The 26,191-nt window shown below is 42.7% G+C and overlaps 1 protein-coding gene across 1 annotated transcript in view; it reads right to left on the reverse strand.

Annotated features, from left to right (window-relative positions):
• The window catches only part of DNAH10 (dynein axonemal heavy chain 10), a 245,701-nt gene that overhangs the window by 160,116 nt on the left and 59,394 nt on the right, over positions 1-26,191 (reverse strand). Inside the window, exons 15-27 of the mRNA XM_077461854.1 lie at positions 24,150-24,301; positions 21,769-21,930; positions 21,243-21,450; positions 18,279-18,435; positions 17,185-17,661; positions 15,214-15,372; positions 12,437-12,553; positions 9,133-9,235; positions 6,583-6,761; positions 5,282-5,493; positions 4,962-5,118; positions 2,315-2,548; positions 1,623-1,745 (exon numbers count right to left, since the gene is read on the reverse strand). Coding sequence (XP_077317980.1) covers positions 1,623-1,745; positions 2,315-2,548; positions 4,962-5,118; positions 5,282-5,493; positions 6,583-6,761; positions 9,133-9,235; positions 12,437-12,553; positions 15,214-15,372; positions 17,185-17,661; positions 18,279-18,435; positions 21,243-21,450; positions 21,769-21,930; positions 24,150-24,301 — 2,440 coding nt within the window. The remainder of the gene's footprint in view (positions 1-1,622; positions 1,746-2,314; positions 2,549-4,961; positions 5,119-5,281; positions 5,494-6,582; positions 6,762-9,132; positions 9,236-12,436; positions 12,554-15,213; positions 15,373-17,184; positions 17,662-18,278; positions 18,436-21,242; positions 21,451-21,768; positions 21,931-24,149; positions 24,302-26,191) is intronic.

Consider the following 26,191-nt stretch of genomic DNA (forward strand, 5'->3'; position numbering starts at 1 on the left):
GACTCAGCCCATGATACTTTTTGGCAGATCATATTGGAGGTAGAACACAAGTTGGTTTATGTCTGCCACTACTTAGAGGTGAATGGAGGGTCCAATTGGTCAGACTGTCGGACTGACCCTGTGAAAGTTGTCCAAGGCTGCTTTCACACTGATGCACTGCGGTTTACCCGCACCACGTGTGCAATGCAGTGTACCTTTGGCTTTCCAGCAGTTTGCAATAGACTTCTATTATATTCTGCAGTTGTGGTGCACTTTCAGAAAGCTCACCAAACTCGCAGGTAATAATAAAAGTCTATGGCCCAGCGCAGGTAAACTGCTCTGCACCTGCAGATCAGTTTTGAAAGCAGCCCAGTACCCACTGCAGAAAAGATATGCCCATATATACACTGTGATTTTAGTAATAAACTGACCTTTAATAACAGTATTCTTTCTATTCTATCCCAGAGCAGGTGGTCACGGGCCAAATCAGAGGGCTCCGCGGGCCACTGGTTGGGCACTCCTGGGTTAAGTGTTCCCTAGGGAGGTGCTTTCTTACTGTGGGGGGGGGGGTGGACTAACAGGGAGTAGAGAGAGATTGCTGTTCCGGATCACTAGGAACTGCAGATCACTCTCTCCTTCCCTGTCAGAACGGGGATCCGCCTTGTTTACAATGGCAGATCCCCATTCTACCTCTGTGCGGAGCGATCGCGGGTGGCTGGCGGACACGATAACATGCACGGACTGACGTACGGGTAACTTGCCGCAGTATATCTGTGGTGGGCAGTTGGCAAATAGTCAATCACTGCTGGGTTTTTTATTTTTTGCAAAAAAAAAACGAAAAAAAGAGCACAAATTTGGAAAAAAATATGTTTCTCTTAGTTTCTGTCAATATATTTTGTAAATAAGTAATTTTTCTCCTTCACTGATGTGTGCTGACGAGGCGCCACTGATGGCCACTGATGAAGGGCAGTGATTAGGTAGCACTGATGAGGAGGCACTAATATGGCACACTGATGGGCGGCACTGATAAGCACTGATAGGTGGCACTGATATGCAGCACTGATAGGTGTCACTAGTGGGCAATGATAGGCAGCACGGATGGGCAGAACTGAAAGGTAGCATTGACTGGCATCACTGAGGGGCCCTGATTGGTGTCACTGATGGGCACTGCTGGGGCGGTACAATAATTATGGCAATGATGATCAGTGCTCCGATCACCCTGTGAGGAGAAGCCACTGATTGGCTCCCCTAGCCACACAGTCTGCCAGCGTGAGCCAAGCATAGGCTTACCTGTAGGTACAGTGAATATTTCCTAAACATGCATCATTTAGAAGATATTCACACTGCATGCAGCCAGGGACATCACTGGCACATTCGCATACTGTGCCGAACCTTCAGAGCCCGAGCCGCAAACGAGGGCTCCTGCACACATGCAGGTGAGTGACATCATTGTGGCCCCGGCCACTCATGTAGCCGGAGGCTGCGAACCCAGAAGGAAACCCTCTCAGCAGTGACAGCATGCCACTGGAGGGCTTCATTTTAAGGCAAGTCTTGCATAATGTGCTTGTATGCGATGCTTTGCAGGGGATTTTTTTTTTTTTTAAGATACGGTTTACTACCATTTTAAGGTCATGCCTACTTACTCGCTTAAATATTTTGTCAATATTGTCAAATTTTTTTGCCTCCTCTGGTAACTGTGATCGAATATCTCCTCCAATAAATATGCTCTCTAAATACATCCACTTCCGCTGTACAACCATCCAAACCTGTAAGAGAGACACAAAGCCAATGTGTAGATTTAATGTTGCATTTGACAATTATATAGATATCACAATGAAAGCATACAAATACTAATGAAGTATACACACGACCGGGTTTTCCGTCAGCATAAACTCTGACGGTTTTTCCGACAGAGTTCCGCTGAAACGGTCTTGCCTACACTAAATCACAACAAAGTCTGATCATCTAGAACACGGTGATGTACAACACACACGACGCTGCCCATGCGTCGTTTTTGGTCCGTCGGAATAGCATAAAGACGAATGGTTTTCCCGATAGGAATTGATTCCGTCTGAAAGATTTAAAACATGTTCTATTTCTAGGTCCGTCAGCATTTTCAAAAAAAAAAAAGTCAGATGAGGCATACACATGATCAGAATATCCGATGAAAAGATTCCGTCTGACAGAAAGTCCGACCGTGTGTACACGACATAACAGTTTAGTGTAGTCGGTCTGATAATAAAAAATGCTCTAAGTGGTTGATAATGTCTTCTGCACTTTACTGCTCTCTTTATTGATAGAGTACAAAGCATAATAATAAAATAATGTTACTTACCGCAATTACTTCTCCAATCAATGAGAGCGATTTTTCCCACAGCTGTACAGTGTTTAAGAAAGGACCAACAAAGCGACTGCCGGAGATACTTTGCAGGTTCATAGCATTGTCATCAAGAATCTGCAGAATGTCATCAACAGCTCCTAGAATATTGCCGCGGTCTTGCGTGCCCTTAATATACCTCTGTACGGTAAACTTCATATTTTCCCATGTATCTACAATTTCCTTTACACCCTGGTGAAAACATAAAAATGTATTTCATTAAATGAATTGCTGACCATTTTCTTATGCTCACAATAAGTAGTATTACAAAACTTGTATATGTTGTATCAATTACAGTATGTGAAACTATCTGAAACATTTTGCAATGAGAGCTATGTTGCAAATTGAAGATCAACACTGCAAACCCACTGAACAGAGCAGGGATCTCCAAACTTTAAAAACAAGGGGCCAGTTTACTGTCCTTCAGCCCTTGTACACACGGTCAGACATTCTGACAACCATATCCGTTGGATTTTGTCCGACGGATTTTGTCCGACAGATTTTGTCCGAAACTGTTGCATATACACGGTCGGACAAAGTTGTTGGAAAATCCAATTGTACATAACATGATGACGTTATTTTGTTATGACAGGACTACGTTCAGGCTAGTAGCCTATAGCTTTGGTCTAGGAATTTGATCTGAGCATACGTGGCACTTTGTCCGTTGGAGTAGGCTACACATGATCGGAGTATGTCCGATCGGAGCATTTTGTCAGAAAATTTTACGGACAAGTTGGAAAACTTGGTCTGTTGGATACTCCGACCGAAACAGTCCGATGGAGACCACACACAGTCGGATTATCCGACAAAACAGTCCGATAAGACACATTCCGTCTGAATCTCCGACCGTGTGTACAAGGGCTCAGACTTTAGGGGGGGCCGGACTGTGGCCAGCGGGAATATAATTTTTTTATGGCATCAGTGGGAGTAAATAGTGCCTCATTGTTGGTGTCAGTGGGCAAAATAGTGTCTTGTATCCATGGGATAAATAGTGCCCCAAGGGCCAAATAAAGGAACCAAAGGGGTGCATCTGGCCCCTGGGCCAAAGTTTGGAGACCCCTGGTCTAGAGTGACCAAACAAACCATTTCCAAGCAGGGGCAGCCTCACAGGTGCTCAACTCCTTCTAAAACTACTCCTAGCAAACATGGGGGCAACTGGAAACTTTGAAGACATTTTGTAGTATCTCACAAAAGTGAGTACGCCCCTCACATTTTTGTAAATATTTTATTATATCTTATTATGTGGAAACACTGAAGAAATTACACTTTGCTACAATGTAAAGTAGTGAGTGTACAGCTTGTATAACAGTGTAAATTTGCTGCCCCCTCAAAATAACTCAACACACAGCCATTAATGTCTAAACTGTTGGCAACAAAAGTAAGTACACCCCTAAGTAAAAATGTCCAAATTGCATGTTTGACTTTTATACATTTATGCTTACTAACCCCCAAGGTTTTCTGGGCATAAGTTCCTCCACTGCACCCACTTTCATAAATCCAAGAAGCCTTTCTAAACCCATTATACCATGTCCTTTTTCTCGATTCTGTTAGACTTCTGACATCTTCACACATGGATTCTGGTTGATCATGGTTTCTGTATGTTAAACTGTATACCTCTATGGAGATTTGTATACTTTTATAAATGTACCTTTTCAGTGAACTGAAGTTTACATTAGACTCGTGTATGGAGTCAATATTTTTCATGTTATCTGCAATTCTTTAAATAAAAAATTTGAAAAAAAAGTAGTCACAGCCAAGGAGAAAAGCATTTTTTTTTTGCCAGACCTACAGTACATCTCTACAATCAGCAAATATCTTACTAAATGCAGATTGGCAAGCTTTAATTCTAGTGAGACCTCTGCAGAGACTGCTTTTCCAAAACAGAGAACAAAGGTTCCTTCTACAGCAGGGGTCTACAAACTTTCTAAACTAAGGGCCAGTTTACTTTCCTTCAGACTTTAGGGGGTTGTACTGTGGCCACAAGGAGAAGAAATTGTCCTGGCAGCAGTGGGAGTAAACAATGCATCTTTGGTATGAGTGGGAGGAATAGTGCCCAGTTGTTGGTGTCATCAGGAGGAATAGCGCCCCATCATTGGTGTCAGTGGAAGGATCAGTGCCCCATTGTTGGTGTTAGTGGGAGGAATAGTGACCCATTGTTGGTGTCAGCAGGAGAACTAGTGCCCCATTCTTGGTGTTAGTGGGAGGAATACCAGCCCATTATTGTTATCAGTTTGAGGAATAGTGCCCCATCATTGGAGTCAATGGGAGAAATAGTGCCCTGTTGTTGATAACAGTGAGAGGAATAGTGACTTGTATCAGTGGGAGGAAAAGTCTCCAAGGACCGAAAAAAGGCAATCAAAAGGCTGCAGTTTGGAAACCACTGTTCTACAGTATGCCAGCATGTTGTCAGGGGACAGACTTCTCTAATCTACTCTCTGTGGCTGCTTTCAAAAGAAAATTAAATGTAATATTTTGCATGGTTCAAAGTGAGCGTGGTGTCCAAATGCACCGTTGACAGAGCTTTGATGAATTGAATGAGAGCTTAAAATGTACCTTTTTTCATTCTAAATGGATAAGAAGTATATTCGTAACAAGGAGTCCTTACCTTCTCAATACTGAGTTCTTTAACGGCTGATGCTACAATATCACTGATGACATCAGCATACTTGTGCAGCTCCATCGCAAACATGTTTTCCAAGGTAAAAGTGTCAGGATTCATTTCAAAATTTGTCCCCGTTTTGGTCATCAACTCTTTCCAGTGTCTGCAAAATATTTTTTTTTTACTTGAGATATGTGAATTAATGAATGACATTCACTATGCACAAAACATTTGCTGATCTTCTGTTAAACAAATTCTAATATACACAACAATATCCATTAATAAATATTTAAATGATAAATTGAAATATTTATAAAAGCACAAACCTGTCTCTCAGGGCTTCATTCTTTAGATCAAGAAGCAAGGGTATGGAGTCTTTAAACTCCTTCATCTTGGATTCTAGGTAAAAGGCCACAGGCAGACTGCGGATATCTTTAGAAAGCTTTCTGAAAGTCTTGAGGAAGCCATCAATGCCATCTTGAAGAATCTGAACATTTAAATTTGCCCACAATGTCTGGGACCATTCCTCTTTGGCAAGCTAAGAGAGAAATAACAAATCCAGCAGTGAACAATTCATATCTCAAATAGAAATATCATTAAAATGTTGGTTCACAACAGCCAAATACTGCATTAGTACAAGCCTTACTGGTAGAAATGATAAACTGTTAGGGCTCATTCAGACTTGTCTGTTTTGGTGTTTTGCATCAACTCTTAAGCCCCATACACACTATCAGATTATCTGCTGAGTTTTTCCTTCAGATTTACCAAAACCATGTAGTAGAAGGACCTGCCTGATTGCATACACATTGAAACTCCTAAGGCTTGACCTCATATTATATGGTTTTGGTAAATCTGAAGGAAAAACTCAGAAGCAAATCTGATAGTGTGTATGGGGCTTTAGACATGGAGTATTTTTCTGATGCAGCACATGAGAATGGACCGCAGTGCATTACCACGTATGATGGTATGCTGTAACATATATGCGTCGAAGGTGTGTTACCTTAGTGCTTTAGGGTACCATTGAAAATTAATGGCACTGCAATGCACTAATGCATGCACAGTTCATTGACTCTTTAGCAGTATCGAAATTGTATTTAGGTGACTATGGCAAGTTTCCTGTAATGCCGCGTACACACGACTGGAATTTTCGTCAGCAAAGGTCCGACGGATTCGTTCAATTCGATCGTGTGTGGGCTCCATCAGACCTTTGCTGTCCAAAAATCTCACGGACTTTAGAAATAGAACATGTTTCACATTTTTCCGCCGGACCCAGTTCCTATCAAGAAATCCGTTTGTGTGTATGCTAGTTCAACAGACAAAAACCGACGCTAGGGCAGCTATTGGCTACTGGCTATGATTTCCTTATTCTAGTCTGGTCGTACATCACCATGTTCGAATCCATCGGACTTTGGTGTGATGTGTGTGCGTGGCCAAGTCCATTCATTCAGAAAGTCCGTTGGAACTCTGCTGAAAGTCTGATGGGAAGACCATCGGACCTAGTCCGTCGAAAAGTCCGGACGTGTGTACGCGGCATAACACATACTTTATAGTGGCTTTAAAGAAATTAGGCTCTAAAAAATTACTGAATACCAGAGTTACTGTTAGCAAGAAATTCATTTTAACATACCTTTTGCGCACTATAAATGTTATATATCTGCCGCAAACCCTTCATTTCTTTTTGCACTTGTAAAAGTTCTGAGTACATGGTAATCGGAAGATCAAAAAGTTTTTCTGCATTAGCCAACTCCTGGCGGCTCTTTTCATATTTAACTAGCTCTTTTTCATATGTAATAAGGACTTGCAGACCTGAAAATGATCAGATAAGATAATTTTAATATTTATTTTAGAAATGTATTAAAATAAACAATTTCCAAAACAATTTTGTTGGTTTGGATGGAATGAACAGGAACTTAGCCCCAGGCATTGGTGAACCCTGCAGAGAGATCTGCCACAGATGTGTTATTACCACAGCAACCACTGCTATGAGCGCAACTGCCTTGTTCCTTGTCCTCCACATGGTCTTATGGAGGACCTGGTGGGAGGCCAGAAGCAACAATTATTTTTGGCTATAGGAATGTATGAAGTTTGCAGCAGTGCTCTGTCTTGTTCATCAGAAACAAGCATGAGAGGAAATATCCCTGATATGAAGCTGAGGAGTTCAAATCTCATGAGAAGATGCTACTGCACACTGCTGGAGCATATTCTTGTGAGACTTTGGATCTTCATCTGCCCCAGGTCCCCACCAGAGGACCTGTGATCAGACAAGGCAACCCAAGCAAAATGTGCGGTGTAAGTTCAGTACGTTTTTTTTTTGCTTGGTCTCCTAATGCAGCCTTTTTCAACCAGGGTGCCTTCAGGTGTCTTCAGGGGTGCCTTGGCAAAATGGCTAGAAACTGCCCAAAAATTGTATACAACCCAGCAGGTAGATCAAGCCTGCCTATTAGTTACATAAAGTCACAGGTTTTCACTGTGCACCATTACAACCTTCTAGCCCCCAGTGTCCTAACAACCAATGACCTCATCGGTTAAAAAGGAGGACGTTGGGCACCTGCACAGCAATCTTGTTTGCCCTTCCACTGCCCCTCTCCATCAGCACTGGGGTAACATTGCTGAGTAGAGGGAGAGAAACTTAGGAAATACTAGTCAGTACTGTGCAAAGGTGTTTGCTTTTTGAAAGAATAAGTCGCTGATAATGTTGGGTGTCCTACGCATATGGGTGTTGCTGCATTATGTAAAACTAATAATTTTGTTTTTTAAATTTTAGAATGGGGTGCCTTGAGATTGTGCAGAATTCTAAAGGGTGCCTTGACTGAAAAATGGTTGAGAAACACTGTCTTAATGTGTTATCTTTTTTTTTTTTTATATTTTTCCGTGGATAGAGGAGTCAGGGTCCAAATATTAAGCAGACTGCATTTTGATGCAGGGACCCAGAGCCATCTAAATAGCATCATGGGCCCCTGAGCAAAGTAATGCACTGGGGCCCCTACAAGCCTTCCCCAATTTACGTACCTACTCTCAAGAATGACGGTATAAATAGTTGATAGATTTGAGCTTATATTTCCTAGTGCTTTCAATAAAATAGATTTAAAACAAATAAGTAAATATGCCATGAAGCAAACACTAATCAACACAACTATCCAAACGATATACAAAGTTTTGAAGAACAAAAATGTCACCCTATAGACAATATGTTGTTATACCAGTGGCGGAACTACCAGGGTCACAAAGTTCGCACTTGCAACTGGGCCCTGATGTTCCGCCACTGTCAGGCGTCTCTCTCATACAGCCCAGTGCTTGCATTGACAGTTCCCCCCTCTACCCTCGCCTAGATGGGAAAGGAAAAAGCCAATCTGCTCCTTCTCCTCCCCCCCCTCTCCTCCAGTGTGCGCCACCGTGAGTGTGAATGATTAAATTCAGCTGCTTAGCTTCACACTTCCCACAGTGCAGGCTCTGCGCTGTATGAGAAAAATGAGCTTAGCTCAGAATCCTGCTGAGGAGGCACTGATAGGAGGCACTGATTTGCTGCATTGATGAGCACCAATAGGTGGCACTAATAGGCCGCACTAATGGGCAGCATTGATGAACATTGATAGGTGGCATTAATGGGTGGCACTGATGAGCACTGATAGGCGGCACTGATGAGCACTGATAGGTGTGTACATCAGGTTGTGGGGCTGCTAGCATGGGCGCAGCAGTGATTGGTCACTATACAGAGGGTCTTCAGCATCCTGGGGGCCTGTGCTGTTTTTTTTTTTTCAGTATATAAAATACTTCATGCAATGGATTTAAAGTGGAAGTAAACCCATCGATTTAAACAGTTAAAAAAAAAAAAGGCATGCCGGGAATACTAACTGCTCATTGGCTGTGCTCTCAGCCAAACTATCAAACCATCCAATGGCTGGTGTCATAACGAATCACATGTGCAGCACCATAGCAGTTGAAGTTTAAACAGAGGCAAAGATGGCAGCTTCCTTGGCTGAAAACGATAGGGGAGTTTACTTCCACTTTAAAGTCTTGTAACAAGCACAAGAGATGACTCTTCATCACAACAAAGCATTATAGTGAATTATAATAAAACTCCAGAGAGTGAATGTTGCAAAGAGTCACAGTAAATATAACAACCTTTACCACTGATCTGTTTTATTAAAATAATAAGCTGCTGGATATTTTACTGTACCATTTTCAAGGTCATCCCCCACTGCTCCAGGTCCTTCTGTGCGGAAGAGTTCTGCAAACTGTGCCAACTCTTTCTTGTACTCCTCAATCTGATCTTTTGTTATCTATTACATGGAAAAGAGTATAAATAATCTTCCAGAAGATAGAATTTTCAGTACAGGCATACCCCACTTTTAAAATACACAATGGGGTTTATTTACTAAAGCTAGAAAGTGCAAAATGAGGCTCACTTCTGCATAGAAACCAATGAGCTTCTAACCCCAGCTTGTTCCATTAAGCTTTGGTAATAAAACCTGGAAGCTGATTGGTTTCTATACAGAAGTGAACCTGATTTTGAACTTTCCAGCTTTAGCAAATAAACCCCATTGTGTACTTAAAAGTGGGATATGCCCGTATGAAGGTGAGATCAAGAACATGGGGTAAAAGAGCTTAAACTTGTAAGAAGAAAGTTTAGGAGAAGGTTCAAAAATATTATTTATTGAAATGTTTGTGGGTGCTTTGAACAGCCTTTCCATAGAGGATGTGAGTCAATCAATAGTGTGTTTATACATGTTTGGCAGAAAAAATAAAAATAAAAATAAAAATAAAAGGTAAAAAAAGGCAAAAATCAATGGAGCAGCAGGTCTTTATCTGCCATTAGTCTTCTATGTTTCTTTGAGAATGCATCAAGGCTAAGGTTTCATTCAGCACACAAAAATCATAGTAACACAAGACAATGCCCAGTGAATGCACAGCAATGCACTGTATCATTTAAACCACAGCCCATTGAGGCGGCGTACACACGCGGGGACTGTCTGCCGAAACTAAGTTCGTCAAACAGTCCGCTCAAACTTTTGAATGAACGAACACGCCCACACACGGCACTTTTTGAGCGGACAAATACGGCAAACTAAGTTCGTCGTACTAAGTCCGCGCAACTTTTGAAATGAGCGGACTCGCCCCCACACACGAGGCAACAGTCCGCTCATTTCGAGCGCGTGTGCAGGTAGGCGGGGCCCGCGACGGAGACGTCGCGGGCTCCGCCGCCTGGAATGGACTTAAAGGGGAACCCCAACGCCGAAAAAAATCGGCGTGGTGGTCCCCCCAAAGTCCACAACAGACCCTTGTCCGAGCACGCTACCCGGCCGGCCAGGAAAGGGGGGCGAGCGAGCGCGCCCCCCCTCCTGAGCCGTACCAGGCCGCGTGCCCTCAACATGGGGGGTGCCTTGGGGAAGGGGGGGCCGCGCGGCCCCCCCACCCCAAAGCACCTTGTCCCCATGTTGATGAGGACAAGGGCCTCTTCCCGACAACCCTGGCCGTTGGTTGTCGGGGTCTGCGGGCGGGGGGCTTATCGGAATCCGGGAGCCCCCTTTAATAAGGGGGCCCCCGGATACCGGCCCCCCACCCTATGTGAATGAGTATGGGGTACAATGTACCCCTACCCATTCACCTGTAAAATAAAAGTACCCAAAAAAAAACAACACACGAGATAAAATATTTTATTGCACAGCTCCGGGGGTCTTCCGTCTTCGGGGGTCTTCTCGCCGGACTCCTCCGCTATCTTCTTGTAGCTCTTTTGCTAGCGGAGGAGTCCGGCTTTCTTCCTCCCCACCGCCGGCCTCTTCTCCCGACTTGGGGGGTCTTGTCCCCCTCTTCGGTTCTTCTGCCGGGCCACCGCCTGCAAAAGAGCTATAAGAAGGCGCGGTGGCCCGGCAGAAGAACCGAAGAGGGGGACAAGACCCCCCAAGTCGGGAGAAGAGGCCGAGCGCTGAGCGGCCACTTATATAGTGACAATGGGGCGGTGTCACATGGTATATGTCACATGGGTTGGTCACATGGGTTGATGTCACATGGGGACTATGACATCGTAAGGGGGCGGGGTCACCATGTGACCAACCCATGTGACATATACCATGTGACACCGCCCCATTGTCACTATATAAGTGGCCGCTCAGCACGGCTCTGGCATTCCGGCCGGAGAGAGCGACGTGTCAACATCTCCTGGAGAAGAACAAGAACAAGAAGAAGAACAAGAACGGAAGGCGGCGGCGACAGCGGCGACAGAAGAACGGGCCACCGCCTGCAAAAGAGCTATAAGAAGGCGCGGTGGCCCGGCAGAAGAACGGAAGGCGGCGACAGAAGAACGGAAGGCGGCGACAGAAGACCGGGCCACCGCCTGCAAAAGAGCTATAAGAAGGCGCGGTGGCCCGGCAGAAGAACCGAAGAGGGGGACAAGACCCCCCAAGTCGGGAGAAGAGGCCGGCGGCGGGGAGGAAGAAAGCCGGACTCCTCCGCTAGCAAAAGAACTACAAGAAGATAGCGGAGGAGTCCGGCGAGAAGACCCCCGAAGACGGAAGACCCCCCGGAGCTGTGCAATAAAATATTTTATCTCGTGTGTTGTTTTTTTTTGGGTACTTTTATTTTACAGGTGAATGGGTAGGGGTACATTGTACCCCATACTCATTCACATAGGGTGGGGGGCCGGTATCCGGGGGCCCCCTTATTAAAGGGGGCTCCCGGATTCCGATAAGCCCCCCGCCCGCAGACCCCGACAACCAACGGCCAGGGTTGTCGGGAAGAGGCCCTTGTCCTCATCAACATGGGGACAAGGTGCTTTGGGGTGGGGGGGCCGCGCGGCCCCCCCTTACCCAAGGCACCCCCCATGTTGAGGGCACGCGGCCTGGTACGGCTCAGGAGGGGGGGCGCGCTCGCTCGCCCCCCTTTCCTGGCCGGCCGGGTAGCGTGCTCGGACAAGGGTCTGTTGTGGACTTTGGGGGGACCCCCACGCCGATTTTTTTCCCCTTTAAGTCCATTCCAGGCGGCGGAGCCCGCGACGTCTCCGTCGCGGGCCCCGCCTACCTGCACACGCGCTTTAAATGAGCAGACTTCCCTCCGAGCGGGAACAGTTTGCTCATTTCGAAAGTAGCCTACACACGGGCGGACTGTTCGCTCAAACCAAGTTTCAGCGGACAGTTTTTCGGAATTTCCGAAAAACTTTGTTCGTCAAACTGTCTGCTGAAGCCCCACACACGAGCGGACTGTCCGCTGAAACACTGTTCAGCGGACAAAGTTGAGCCAACAGTCCGCCCGTGTGTACGCGGCCTGACAGTTCACACTAGACAGAAGCAAATGCATTTAAAAAAAAACTGAGCAGGAGCTCATAATTAATGACCTGTCCAACGCAATGTACTTTAATTTACACAGGAATACTTTTACGTACATGGCATTGTGCTGTGAATGGGTTATTAGAATATACACTGGTATCCATAATATGACTACATGCAATAGAACAATATGCAGTACTGAAGCACAGATTTGTCACACACCTGAGTAAATGTCTTTTTTACTCTTCCAAGGCTGTGATCCACCCGCTTTGATTCCAGGAACAAATCTTCCCAAATTTGTGTTATTTTCTCGGCCAAATTTTTCTCTTCTTCCTCAAACTAAATAAAGCATTACACAAAATTATGAATATATACAATTTTATTGTATATTTCAGATATTTCAACAATTCAGATTGAAAATTCTATAATATTACAATAAACATCACAAAAGGTATTACAGAAATGGAAAAAAATTTATATATATGTTAACAAATCCAATTTCCTCTTTGGGAAGTGAGAGTACAGGTGCTTCAATGGAAGATGACAAATTTAGCGCTTGTTCAAATAAATCCCGCTAAACATTCAGCTATTAAAAGATGCAGGAGGTGAACTAAAAGCTCTTTTTTGTTTGTGATAGAGTATAAAAGAGTCAGTTTTGTTGCTGTGGGCTTGTTTTACTAAAACTTAGCCAACCGGATTCTAACTTCAGCTTGTTCAATTATGCTTTGACAGTAAAACCAGGAAGCCGATTGGCTTCTATGTAGAGCTGCACCAGATTTTGCACCCTCCGGTTTTAGTAAATCAACCCCTACATGTGTCCCCAGTTTGCGAGAGCAGCAATTCTCTCCAGAGGAGACAGACAAAATAAATACATTTTTTTTAGAATATGAAAAGATCAGAATGTCTAAGTTTTTTTACTAATTTTATTATATAGCATGGCAACAATAGATAACAGGGCTTCAAACTTACTACTTCAACCACTCTAAATATAAATATATAAAACTTTATGATATGTTATCTAAAGTCGCATAAATAAATAAAAAAAAGAAACAGCAAAAACACACTAATTTAAAATTTTACAGCATATCAGGGAAAAACAAGAGCTTCAGAGTTTATCAGCCTTGATGAAGGTAAATTGATGGTATTAGCAAATCTCAAATTAGAGCAATTATTTAATATTTAGTGTAAATGTAATATGAAAATTATCAATGTAAAATGTATCCTATTTTAGAAATTAGAGCTGCACGATTCTGAGAAAAATGAGAATCATGATTTTTATGCTTAGAATATTTATCGTGGTTCTCATGGCGTAACATCATCTTTCACATTATACAAAAAAATTGGGCTAACTTTACTGTTTAGTTTTATTTTAATTCATATGTAAGTGTATTCTTTTCCCAAAAAAATAGCATTTGAAAGAACGCATTCTCTAGGGTCTCTGCTAATATATTATATATATATATATATATATATATATATATATATATATATATATATATATATATATATATATATATATATATATATGTAATGTTTGGCGTTCTGAGTAATTTTCTAGCAAAAAATAAAGATTTTAACTTGAAACCAACAAGTGTCAGAAAAAAGTTTAGTCTTGAAGTGGTTAAACTTCCTCATTTACAGACTGAAGTACATTCCTTTGATCTAAAAAACAAAACGTTACAATGTTTATAGTTAGTTAAGGGCTGAGGAACTGTCTGCTTTTTTTTTTTACAGCTTTTGGCTTGAGAACTCTGCATAAAATCAGGAAAAATGCTTTGTTAAGATCGCGAGGGGGAAAGAATCACGTTCTCGATTCTTAACGATTAATCGTGCAGCTCTAAGCCCCCATACACACAGTCGGACATTCCGAACACAAAATCCGTCTGGTTTTTTCAGACGGATTTTGTCCTAAACTGGTGTTGCATACACACGGTCGGACAAAGTTGTCGGAAAATCCAATCGTCCGGAACGTGATGACGTTCATTACGACGGGACTACGTTGAGGCTACTAGCCAATAGCTTTGGTCTCGTAATTTGATCTGAGCATGCGTGGCACGTGTCTGATCGGAATTCTCTACAAACGACCGGAAAAAGTCTGATAGGATTTTTTTGTCGGAAAATTTGAGATCCTGCTCTCAAATTTTTTCCATCGGAATTTCCGACGGAAAAAGTCCAATAGAGCCCACACATGATCCGATTTTCCAACAATATAATCCGATTGGACCTTTTCCGTCGGAATTTCGGATGACTGAATATGACAGCGGAGCAGTGCAGCTCTTGTTCTGGGCCGCTGTCATATGATGGTGGCCCAGAATGGGGCATGCAGAGCGGCGATCGTGGCCGCGCCGTGTTGCTAGGACATGGCGCGACCCCAATCTGTGGAAAGAGCCGATCACTGTCCAATCACAGTCGGTCACATGTAAATAAGGAAGTGCCAGTAATTGGAGCTCCTCGCCTCACAACTGACAGAGTGTGTGGCGAGGAGAGCCGATCAGCGGCATCTCCTCACAGGGGAACATTTAGGAATGTAATCAGGGCACTGATCATCAGTGCCCTGATTACAATAGTAAAAAAAGTGTAAAAAACAGTGCCCACCAATGCCAATGATCAGTGCCCACCAGTGGCAGCAATCAGTGCCCACCACTGCCCACAAGTGCCACCAATCAGTGGCCATTAGCGATGCCAGTCAATGCTGGCAATCAATGCTGCCTATCAGTGCTGCCCATCAATGCCCATTACTGCAGTCAATCAATGCCCATCAGCGACGCCCATCAGTGCCACCCATCAATGCCCATCAGTGTCCATCAGTACCGCCTATCCGTGCCCACCAGTGCTGCCTATTAGTGGCCACTAATGCCACCTATTAATGCCCACCAGAGAGTAGATACCCAGGCAAAATTACCAGGTAAAGATACGGAGAAAAAGTCTATTATGTCGGAAAAAATAATTACAATGCACCAAGCTAGATATTTTTTTTTATTGCTGCAGACTTTACTCACCTCAATATTATACATGGCCAGAGTCCTATACCTCTCTTGGATGTCTCGATATCGCATTTCTGCCACTAAAGACATATCTCTTATATCTGCAATGGTGGCAAGGACAAACTTGAGCTCTTCAAGTGTGTCTGGAGTTTGTAGTAAATTTAACGATAGTTTCTACAAAAGAAAAAATAAATAAATAGGAAATAAACATAAATTGAAATATAAGCCTTATTTTCTAATGGAAATGCCATCTGAATTATACTGTTTTTGTTTTTCAATATTGTATAATTCAGACCTGAGCAAGAATACTACTCAAAAGAACCAAACAAAACACAATACAAGTCATAGAACAGAGAAAACAGCTAATATATTTTTATTTCACAGCCCACATGAATCCTCTTGTCTTTTATACCTTGCGCTTTTAGAATGAAACCAAGATCAGCTGAATGACACTTGGGGTCAAGGCAATGATGGGATTGTGTGATATGGGACCGAAATGCCTATAGGCTACAGAACGTAAAACAGCATCTGAGCATAGAGGTACCATATGCAAAGACTTCTGATTAATCCTATAGCAGTGATGGCAAACGTTGGCACCCCAAATGTTTTGGAACTACATTTCCCATGATGCTCAACAACACTGCAGAGTGCATTAGCAAGATGGGAAATGTAGTTCCAAAACATCTGGGGTGCCAAGGTTCGCCATCACTGTCCTATAGGAACAAGAAAACCCTCAAACAATTTAATTTGTACCCAGTAAAAACAAATACTTTTCCGTGTTCGCTGAAAATGCACTACATAAAAAATAAACATTTACACCCAAAAGCATACTGATATTCATAAAAAAACACTGCATAGGCCTTTTTAAAAATAAGGCTTTAGAGGGTTAGTTCATCTTTTCCAGAAAACTGCTTATGCAGATAAGGAGTGCCTGTAGTTATAAACAAGCTGTGCAGCTTTGACTACAAAGTTGAATAATGCCCTTGCTATATTTGCAGGCGATTAACATACCTCCTGAAGCCTGACTGGAATACTTCCAGGATGTTGCTAAGAGAGGCCTAGTCTTTACTGTTCACCTCTACCATTACAAGAGTGAGTTCTGAAAGTCTCAACTCAGAGCTACTGAATCGGGTGAGGGAAAGAGCATGTGAAGGGGGTTTGACTTAGAGAAAAGCTAACTCCTGTGATGGTGAAAGTGAGCAGTAAGAGCTAGGCCTTTGTAGCAACATCCTAGAATTATTCCACTTAGGCTACATGAGGTATGTAAATGGCCTACACCTATAGCAAGAGTATTATTTAACTTTCACCAGAGCTGCACAGTTGGCTTTTATCTACAGACGCCCCTTACCTGTATAGGCAGTTTTTTGGTAAAGGTGAACTAACCGTTTAAAAGCTCCACTACAGAACTATGCAGGCAGTTATTGACCATTATTCTTCTTCTGCAGGTGCAGGTTACTGGCTGCCATGTTAAACCAAACAACTTCAGAACTTCAGGACTCAAGTATGCAGGGAACTCTAACTTTACTCTGATCCCGTGTACACACGGGCCAAAAATAGTCTGAAACCAGTCGGATTGGCAGGAAATGGCTGAATTTCGGCCCGTGTGTGCAGCTTCCTGTCTGTCAAAAGCCAGTCTCACAACTGGCTTCTGTGGAAGGGGCATGGCGAAAAACCAGCATCCGAATGGCATCCTCGGGGGGGTTGGCCCTGTCAGAACACAATAGCACAGCAGGGAAGATCACTTGTGTAACTACAGTGATCTGTCAGGTTTGTTTCATTCAGCCTGCTGGGTGTGTACCAGGTTTGAGATTACCGATCTACATGCTTGATCTGGGTAAGAGCTTAGAAAGTACTGAAGATAGAATTAGCTCAGAAATGGCAGCTTTTATATTTATTCTGTAAACATTTCCTTAAAGCATTCATAAGGTGGCCCTGAACGGTGCATGCATGTACCTGTGTATGAGATAGTACATCTACGAAACATACCTCTAGCTCATCTCTGAGGCTGTAGAGTTCTTCCCGTGCAGACTCATTTAGCAGATGACCCAGTGAATTTACCCATGTCCTTGCAATTTCCTGCACTGTGTAAGCCAAAGGACCCAGATAAAGTCTAATACATTGTTCATCTTTAATTAAAGGCTGCTGGGTAACCTCTAGAGCTAGTCTGCTGTAAAACTGCAATTTTTCATCATAGGCGACACAGGAAGGCTTTTTGGCAGCAAATTTCTCCAGGACAATGGCTTTCTCCAACTTCCACAAAGGTCGGTATCTCTTCCATCTGTTCAGGTACTTGGTGAGGGAAGTGAGCAGCTTGTGCATGTTCTGACTGATCAGGACTGCTTGTTCTATGATTTGAGAGATCTGATATATTTCACTGTAGAAACTATAGACAATTGGCTCATCCTCTTCTGCTTTTTGAGGAGGGCAGAGAATGCATGTTCCATGCATCCAGCGTACAAAATTCTGAAAGCATAATTATATGTTGCTATTATAAAACATTATAACGTACTCATGTACATGTAAAGCAGAACTCCAGAAAAAACTAAAAAAGATAAAAATGAAGCCCATTAAAAGATTAAAAAAACAAAACCAGCTTTTGTTGCAATATTCATTTTCAATCATGACGTTTCCCCTGCAGTATTTTTTATCGTCTGCTAGATGTCAAGATGGGCAGCAATCATTACATTTCCTTCTGAGAAGAAGTAGGAGAAGGAGAATGTAAACCCTTACAACCAACTTTGACCTACAGGTAAGCCTAGATTAAGGCTCACCTGTAGGTCCAAGAAATATCTCCTAAACCTACACGGTTTAGGAGATATCTGCCGAAAGACAGGCACCGCTGTCTACGGCGCATGCGCCGTAGACAGTGGCGTGCAGGCACACTGAGCGAGCCGCTGTGAATGGCGATATGCCGTGAGTGGCGGCTCCCGCGCGCATGCAGTGATGTCATCGCGGCTTCGCTGAATGACAGCGGCGGAGCAGCGAGACCCACCGGGAAGATGGACGCTCCGGACTATAGGGGACCTTATACACAATTAGTTAACAAGGAATAAACCTCATTTTTGGGGGTTTGGTCTTACCTTTGTGGTCTCTAGACATCCTTTATAGCACTGAGCAGTCAGCTTGAAAATTTCATTGAAATTAGGATGTAAAATAATTTCTGGTGCAGAGAGAATTGTTTCAACTTGAAAGAGTGGAGTTTTCCCAATAATAGCAGCATTAAAGGCTTGGAAATTTCTGGAGAAAACAATATAAAAATGTTAAAGTGAATTCAGTGCAGTATGCAGGTAAAATATTCCATACGTCCCATCGAGAGAGGCCAGGGATAACACCACTAAAGTCCTTAACCTGCTACATATAGCTAACACTACCAAAAGGCCATGTGTATTTATAGGAACGGACACCGAAAAGGCGTTCAATAGGGTGAGCTGGGCATACAGGTTTGTGACCCTGAGCCATATAGGTCTCTGGAGCAACATGCTACATTGGATATCCGCGATCTACACAGACCCATCGGCAAAAGTCTGGGTCAATGGAGTGTCCTCAGACCCATTCCCTATCAAGAATGGGACTAGACAGGGCTGCCCTCTTTTGCCCCTACTTTTCGCCCTATCCCTTGAACCCTTCCTTTGTCATGTGAGGTCTTGGCATATGCGGACATGATGTTCTCGATTACTAACCCGATCATTTCCCTACCGAACCTCCTATGTGAATTTGAACGCTATGGTACACTTTCCAAACTCAAGATAAACGTTTCCAAATCGTAAGCAATGGGGGTGGGTATACCGCAGCCTCAGCTCACACACCTCCAAAATAGCTTCAAATTAAAGTGGACTAACACAGCTTTAAAGTATTTAGGGACTCACATCCCAGCCAAACTCTCCAAACTCTTCGACATTAACTTCCTACCCTTGCTGAACACAAACAACTCTTAAACAAGTGGAATGTTGGCCTACATTCATGGTTTGGTCATTGCAACATTCTGAAGATGACCATCCTACCTAAATTCCTCTACCTGTTACAGGCCCTTCCCATACATATTTAAGCAGGTGCAATCACTATTTATTGCATTTGTATGGGCACGGAAAAGACCCCGTATCAATAGGAAGATACTCTCTCTCCCTAAACAACACGGGGGACTGGCGCTACCTGACATCCGCCTTTATTACCATGCTGTCCATCTCAGTAGACTAATAGATTAGTGTAGGCACAAGGAGACAAAACTGTGGACTCAAACAGACCAAGACCAAAGTGTCTTCCCTCTACGGAGAGCCCCTTGGTGTCATTCGACACTTCCTACATCGATCAAATGACACCCCCTAATTGGCAATACCACCAATATCTGCTCGCATCTAATATCCCAATCCTCCTCCCCCCCAATCCTCCTCCCCCTCTCTGAGTGCTCCCCTATTCCTGATAGTAGGCAACACTCGGTTTTAACCAGGTCTACAGGACATAACCTTCCGGGGATTGGTGGAGGCGGGCCACTTTCAGGCGTCACACTTCAGCTCCTAAGGTAAATGGAAAATTATCGCACAGCTGACAGACCCCACAGGCCCCGTTTCGCTTAGATTTTTTTTCAGACCATTACAGTTTCACCACTTTCTGGAGACACACACACCACCTCCCAGCGATTATAGTCAACCCCTGACACCAATAGAAGACTATTGTACTGCCGAAGGTACCCTACCACATGCACTTTCCTTCACTTATACTCTGCTAATCACCCCACCAGAGGGATACCAGCCCCCGGGTCTGTTGGGGTGGGAAAGGGAACTGAACCGTACATTTAGTGACAATCAACGACACCATATTCTCAGATTTACCCATAAATCCTTGATCTGCACCAAAATCCAAGAGACGAACTACAAACTTTTGACAATAGAACACCGGTACGGCTACACAAATTCTTTCCAGCAATGTCTGACATTTGCTGGCGCGGTGGGGAGGAAAAGGGAACCCTTCTACACATATTTTGGTCATGCTCTGAGATAGTAGACTTTTGGAAAATAGTACGTCAGATTGCACAAAAGTTCACGGAATGCACTATCCCGGAAGACCCTGCGGTTTTTCTTTTTACATGCATCCACAACTCCAGAGTGCGTCTATAAGAAATTTGTGGTGTACCACCTCTTAAGACGCAGCAAAGGCGTGCGTTCCCTTACAGTGGAAATTGATGCAACCACTAACCATTGCCATGTGGATTAGGAAGGTGGAAGACAAAACAAATGGAAAATCTTATACTATCAGACCAACATAGACAAGAAAAGTACTCCAAAACATGGACATTATGGAATCTCTTCATATATTCAGACAAAGCCCTTCGAGGGAACAGACCCCCTAATTTGTACTTTACTGCCAATGCCCGAATGAGAAGGGCCGCAAACCACATCCCCCAGGAATTTAGCTTAATGAGATGGTCACTGGACCCATGCCCGTTTGTATGCAAGTAGCACCGATAGGTCATTATTGTTAGAGGAGAATAGGAGAATAGACAACATTTATAGCCTGATAATTCTGCTCTGAAACTAGCAAATAACAAATCATAAAAACTTAAAAAAATAATAATAAAAATAGAAAATACCAGCAGTCATAAAGACAGGAGTAGGCAACCTTAGCACTCCAGCTGTGGTGAAACTACAAATCCCATCATGCCTCTGCCTCTAGGAGTCATGCCTGTGATTGTCAGGGTCTTGCAATGTCTCATGGGACTTGTAGTTTCAAAACAGCTGGAGGGCTGAGGATGCCTACCCCTGCCTTAAGAGCTAAGGCTACAATGTTATAACAATTTGAAAGTAGAATCAGAGATTATTACAAACACCCATTGGTGACTAATTCTCTTAACCATCTCTGAACCATCAATTTTGTTGGAAATCAATTATATTTTTGATGTGTTCTATATTGGTAAGTTTTACGAATATTAATTAGGAATTTGTTGCGCTGATTCTATATGCTACTGCCAGCTCACAAAATGGCTCCCTTTGATCTTAGCAGACAAATGTGTTAAAAGTTGCGATTTTCAATTAAGCAAACATTACACTTACTTTAAAACCAACTTTGTCAATGTGTTGTAAACTTTGCCTTCCCAGTACGCATAATATGGGGCCATTTTTGGATTTTTGCCAGTGTTAGTATTCACCACTAGACCTTCTATTTTTGTAAGAATGGAACCAATTGCAACATATTTTCTGACCATGATTTCAACATCCTTAGTCCTTTCAATTTCTATGTATTCAAAGAACTCCTTTATGCCTAAAAAGCAGATAAAAAAAGTATAGTTACAAAGCATGAGCATGGAGTCTAAAAAATGTTACACATTAAATCATAAAAGAAGTGGTACTTAAAACTATGGATCTGGATCTTTCCTGTAACAGACCACTGCCCAATCAGAGAACCATGGTGATAAAGCCAACATTTTCCAGGCAATTGCTTGATGATTAGAAATCTGTAGTGTGTGTATTTTCATTCAAGACACAGTAAAACTGTTGAATAAATTCAGCAGAACCAGCAGCACTCTTGCATGTACAGTCAGATTCTTTTTCCCAATGCAGAATTTTCAGGCTACATTACCTGGAAGATCTGTAGACTTTTTCGTCAAAAATTTGAAGAGATTTGCCGATTCAATGGCTAACAGCTTGCCATCAATATCATTTGCATTCTTCTGAATTTTATGCACCAGCGATTCAAACTTTGACAGAGCCTGGCTGCATCTAGTGATGTACTCTGCAATACCTAAAGGAAAGATAAAACTACATAATAATAAAAAATATAGAAACAAATATCAAAAATACGTTTTTGTGAGATACAACTGTTTTTCGTATCATTTCAGCAAGTTCATCCAAGGCTGTCCTCAGGTAAATAAAATAATTTAGCGGTGAGGAAAGTTCTGGGTGGAGACAGGGCCACCAATAAGGGGGTACCACAGGGGGACCTGGGCAGCAGGGGGAATAAGATGTGGGTAGGACAAGGAGGATGATCGGTAGTGTGACAATTACAGGAACGATGCCTTGTGTGGCTCTTTGCAGCTGCTCAAAGCCGGATTCTCTCCCCCTTTCTCACGTCAGCTTTCAGCTGCTGGAGGGAGAGGCACACAGGGCATCATTCCTGTAGTACCCCAGGAGACTCTGCCTCCTGTTCATTCATCTGCAATGCAGAGAAAGGAATTGAAGAATCGATTACCTCAATTCCTTTCTCTGTCTCAAAGGTGAGATGGCAGGGGTCTGTTAAGGCCCCTTATAATAAACCCAAACCCCCCAGCAGCAAAATTGTAAAAAAAAAAAAATAAAAATGTAAAAAAAGTAAAAAATGATTTCTAAAAAAAATTAAAAAAGGCATTTTACAAAACTGTAAAAAATAAAAATAAAAAAATTAAAATGAAGGGCTTATTCACATAGGTTCTCTGGCACATATAGTGTGAATGAACAGTTTGTGTGGCTGGAGCTGCCTGTCACTCCTTGAGGATGCAGCAGCAGTATGAACACAGCCGCAGGTCCTAATTTGAGAAGTGTGCAGGTGTGGATGAGTGTCACAAGCTGTCTGTGTTCATGGCTCTACGACTGCACCCATGCGTCTATCAAATTAGGACTTGCGGCTGTGTTTATACAGCTGCTGCATCCTCATAGTGTAACATAGGCTGCCTCCAAACAGCAATAGCCACATTAAAAAAAAAAACACATTGATTCACACGGTACAGGCCACAGCACCTATATAAATGAACCCCAAGACCTAATTTACACAAAAAACATTATTAACTCAATACAGTTTTATCTTTTAGATTTACCAGGAATTCTGTACGTTATGTTATGTTTCAGTCCACTAATAATGATTTTGGTGTATTCTTAGTGAAAATATTCTTTTGATATTTTCGGGGTGGGGGCCTTTCCAGTAGGCTGCAAGGGGCCCTGTGATTTCTAACAGCAGCCCTGGTTGGAGGCATAAGATGATGGCTAGTGTGTTGGCCTATCTGCTGGGTGACTACAGCAATCAGATGAGGGTTTCTAAAATATGCTCATAATATCCCTCACAGACCATAAAGATTTTTAAACATTCAACTAATGTGACTGTGAACATCCATCTGGCTGCTGTGCTGAACTACTGGCTGAAATATTCTCAGTCACTGACCCCAAACAAGTATGCAGAGTTGGAAAGCCAGGGTAAAGTCAGAGGAGAGAGCAGATTGATGGCTTTATCATATCACTGTTGCCCCTTCATTGTACAATAACAGGCTGTACTCCAGCCTAGGTTAAGACCATATAGCTCAACTGCAATGTAGACGGTAAAGAAATGTCAGTCCAAAACCTGGCTGTGCTGTCTGGATTACTAGACTGGTCAAGATCAACTTTTGAAGCTCATTAATGCAAAATAAAATCCTCCACATTAACCAATGAAGAAGTGTACTGCATTCAAAGAAACTTTTGATCTTACATATCAAAGTAACTTAATGTATAAAGTGAAATTTTTACATTTACCAAAATCATCCTGCCTATAGCTAGCCTCAAAGTCAAATAAATTTTATAGTATTATACAGGGTATGACATTGTGACAATAACCTGTCAGGAATTTTTTATAGTGTTTTTTTGGGAAGATTTTTCTGCAACTTGAGATAGAACAAGAAAGGAGAAGCGATTTCACCAAGGAAATGTACATTCTCTCTTAGTTGTTTTGGGACAAGCTTTCTTTCTATTACTTTCCAATGAGAACTCAAAAATGTCTCTCACCTATAGTCTGGTTACCAGGGTCATCAAGACAAATAGATAGGGTGAGGATACAGACAATAATACAATCCTGACAAAGGTTCAAACCCTTTCCAACTCTATCGAAAACAAAAACAATTTTTTGGCTTTAGATATACTTTAAAATGCCTTTATTTAATTTACTCTTTGTAATGTTGGAAGAAATTGTAGTATTGAAAGAAAGAACAAGTAACTGCTCTATTAATACAATATTATTACCTAAGGAGTTCCAATTTAGCCTTCTGTACCCAGATCGGAACACTTTCAGTAGTTCTCTGATTTGAGAGTCAAGCAGTTGTGTTTCTGCTTCAATCAGAGATGCCATCAATTTCTCATAAGAAGTTAATATTTGTTTCATGTCATCGATGTACCTAAAAACAAGTTCACATTATCATAACATCTTATGAACAACCTTCAGGGATAAATGTCTGCTCTATTACATTAAATTTACAAGCACATTTAGGGGTCAATTCACTAACGTTTACTGCATGCGATAACGCAGTCACGTGACTAATTTGCATAAGTTATTGCATGCGGTAAATTAGGTCCAATTAAGTTGAGATGCAGACATAACCCACCCAGACTGCCATACCCTAATCTGGACCTATTGTATGCCTTTTATTTTGTTTCTAAAAAACGAATAAAAAGATATTTGCAAAAAAAATAAAAAATGAGGTCCAATTCATAAAAAAATAATGATTATGTGGTATTTACTGCAAAAAAAATGTGTTGGTAAATATCACATTAAAAACTCTTAAGTCCAATTCCCAAATGGACCAGAGAGTAAAAAAAGCATGTGATATTTCCCACCAGGGTTTTTCTGGCAGTGTGGAGGTCGAGGGAAGCCTAACACTGCTTTTTGACAAATAGCTGGTTGCTAAGGAGTAGGCCCGGGAAGCCGGCTACTATTACGTCCTTGACAACAGATGACACAGTAGCTGTCAGCAGGTTCCCGCTGACAGCTGAATGTAAAAAAAAGCCAACAATTAAAAATGATGGAAAAAAAATAGCGTGGGGTCCCACCAAAATCAATACCAGGCCCTTATCCGAGCATGCAGCCTGGTAGGTCAGAAAAGGGGAGGAGGAGCAGACACCCCACTGAACCATACCAGGCCACGTGCCCTCAACATGGAGGGGCTATGCCCCCGCTCTACCCCAAAGCACCTTGATGGGGACAAGGGCCTCATCCCCAAAACCATGACCGGTGGTTGTGGGGTTCTGCGGGCAGGGGGCTTATCGAAATCTGGAAGCCTCCTTTAACAAGGGGCCCCTACATTCCGGCCCCTCCCCTACGAATTACAAAAAGGGAATCACTCTTCCTGAAAGAAGCATTGGCTAAGAGATAAATTCTTACAGCCCATGTCATATTGTGATAATGGCGTAAACATTTTTGGGGGTGAACTGTAGCTAGACAGACAGAGTAGGGAAAAGGAAAGTACTGGTTTAGGCGAAAAGCAAAGTATACTTTAGGTAAGAAGGAAAACCTAGGACTCACCATCATGTGGAGTATGTCTCTAATGTGTTCAAATTATAAATTTTGTAGTGCAGAGTGAACCAAATTTAGATCCATTGAAGTCACAGGGGAACAAACAGGGAGAGCGGCATGGAAAACTGCCTGAACAAGTTCTTAATCAAGGAATGAGAGGCCAACAGTCTGTGAAACAAAACAACAAGAGCAGAAACCTGGCCTTTGAGAGCACCAAGAGAGAGAGAAACTCTGCTCCAACCCCAGCTGTAGGAAGCAGAGGATTTGTCCCACTAAGAATTTCCTAGGATAAAAGACTCAAAACTCACACCAAGTAAGTCCAATAATAGACTTTGTTGGAAGTAGAATAGCATTTAACATTGTGGGGACCACAAATTCCAAGATGCCTCTGTCCCTCAATACCTGGGCTTCAATAGCCATGCTGTTAAGGCCAACGACCATGAAGCAGAATGGCAGATTGGTTCTTGAGACAGAAGACTGGGAAAATCTGGTAGAGCATGTGAAGCATCTGTGAATCTAACCAGGTCAAAGTACCATATCCACCTAGACCAGTCTGGAGCAATGCCTTTCATTTCAATCCTGCCAAGCAGATGAGAGAGAAGTTTTGTGGGAGAAAGCCATAGATCAGAGTGTACGTACTGATCCCACAGAGCCATCAGAGAATACACTGTTTCAGCTAGAGTAGTCTTGTACCTGGAGACAAACCTCATTCTCATTTGTTGTGCAACCTAGAGACCAGGAGGTCCACATCCAGCTCCCCCCCCCCATATTTGTA

This window comes from Lithobates pipiens, unplaced genomic scaffold (genome assembly GCF_037356315.1).
Source record: "Lithobates pipiens isolate NorthernLeopardFrog02 unplaced genomic scaffold, aLitPip1_a1.2 Scaffold_3, whole genome shotgun sequence".
Lineage (NCBI taxonomy): Eukaryota > Metazoa > Chordata > Amphibia > Anura > Ranidae > Lithobates > Lithobates pipiens.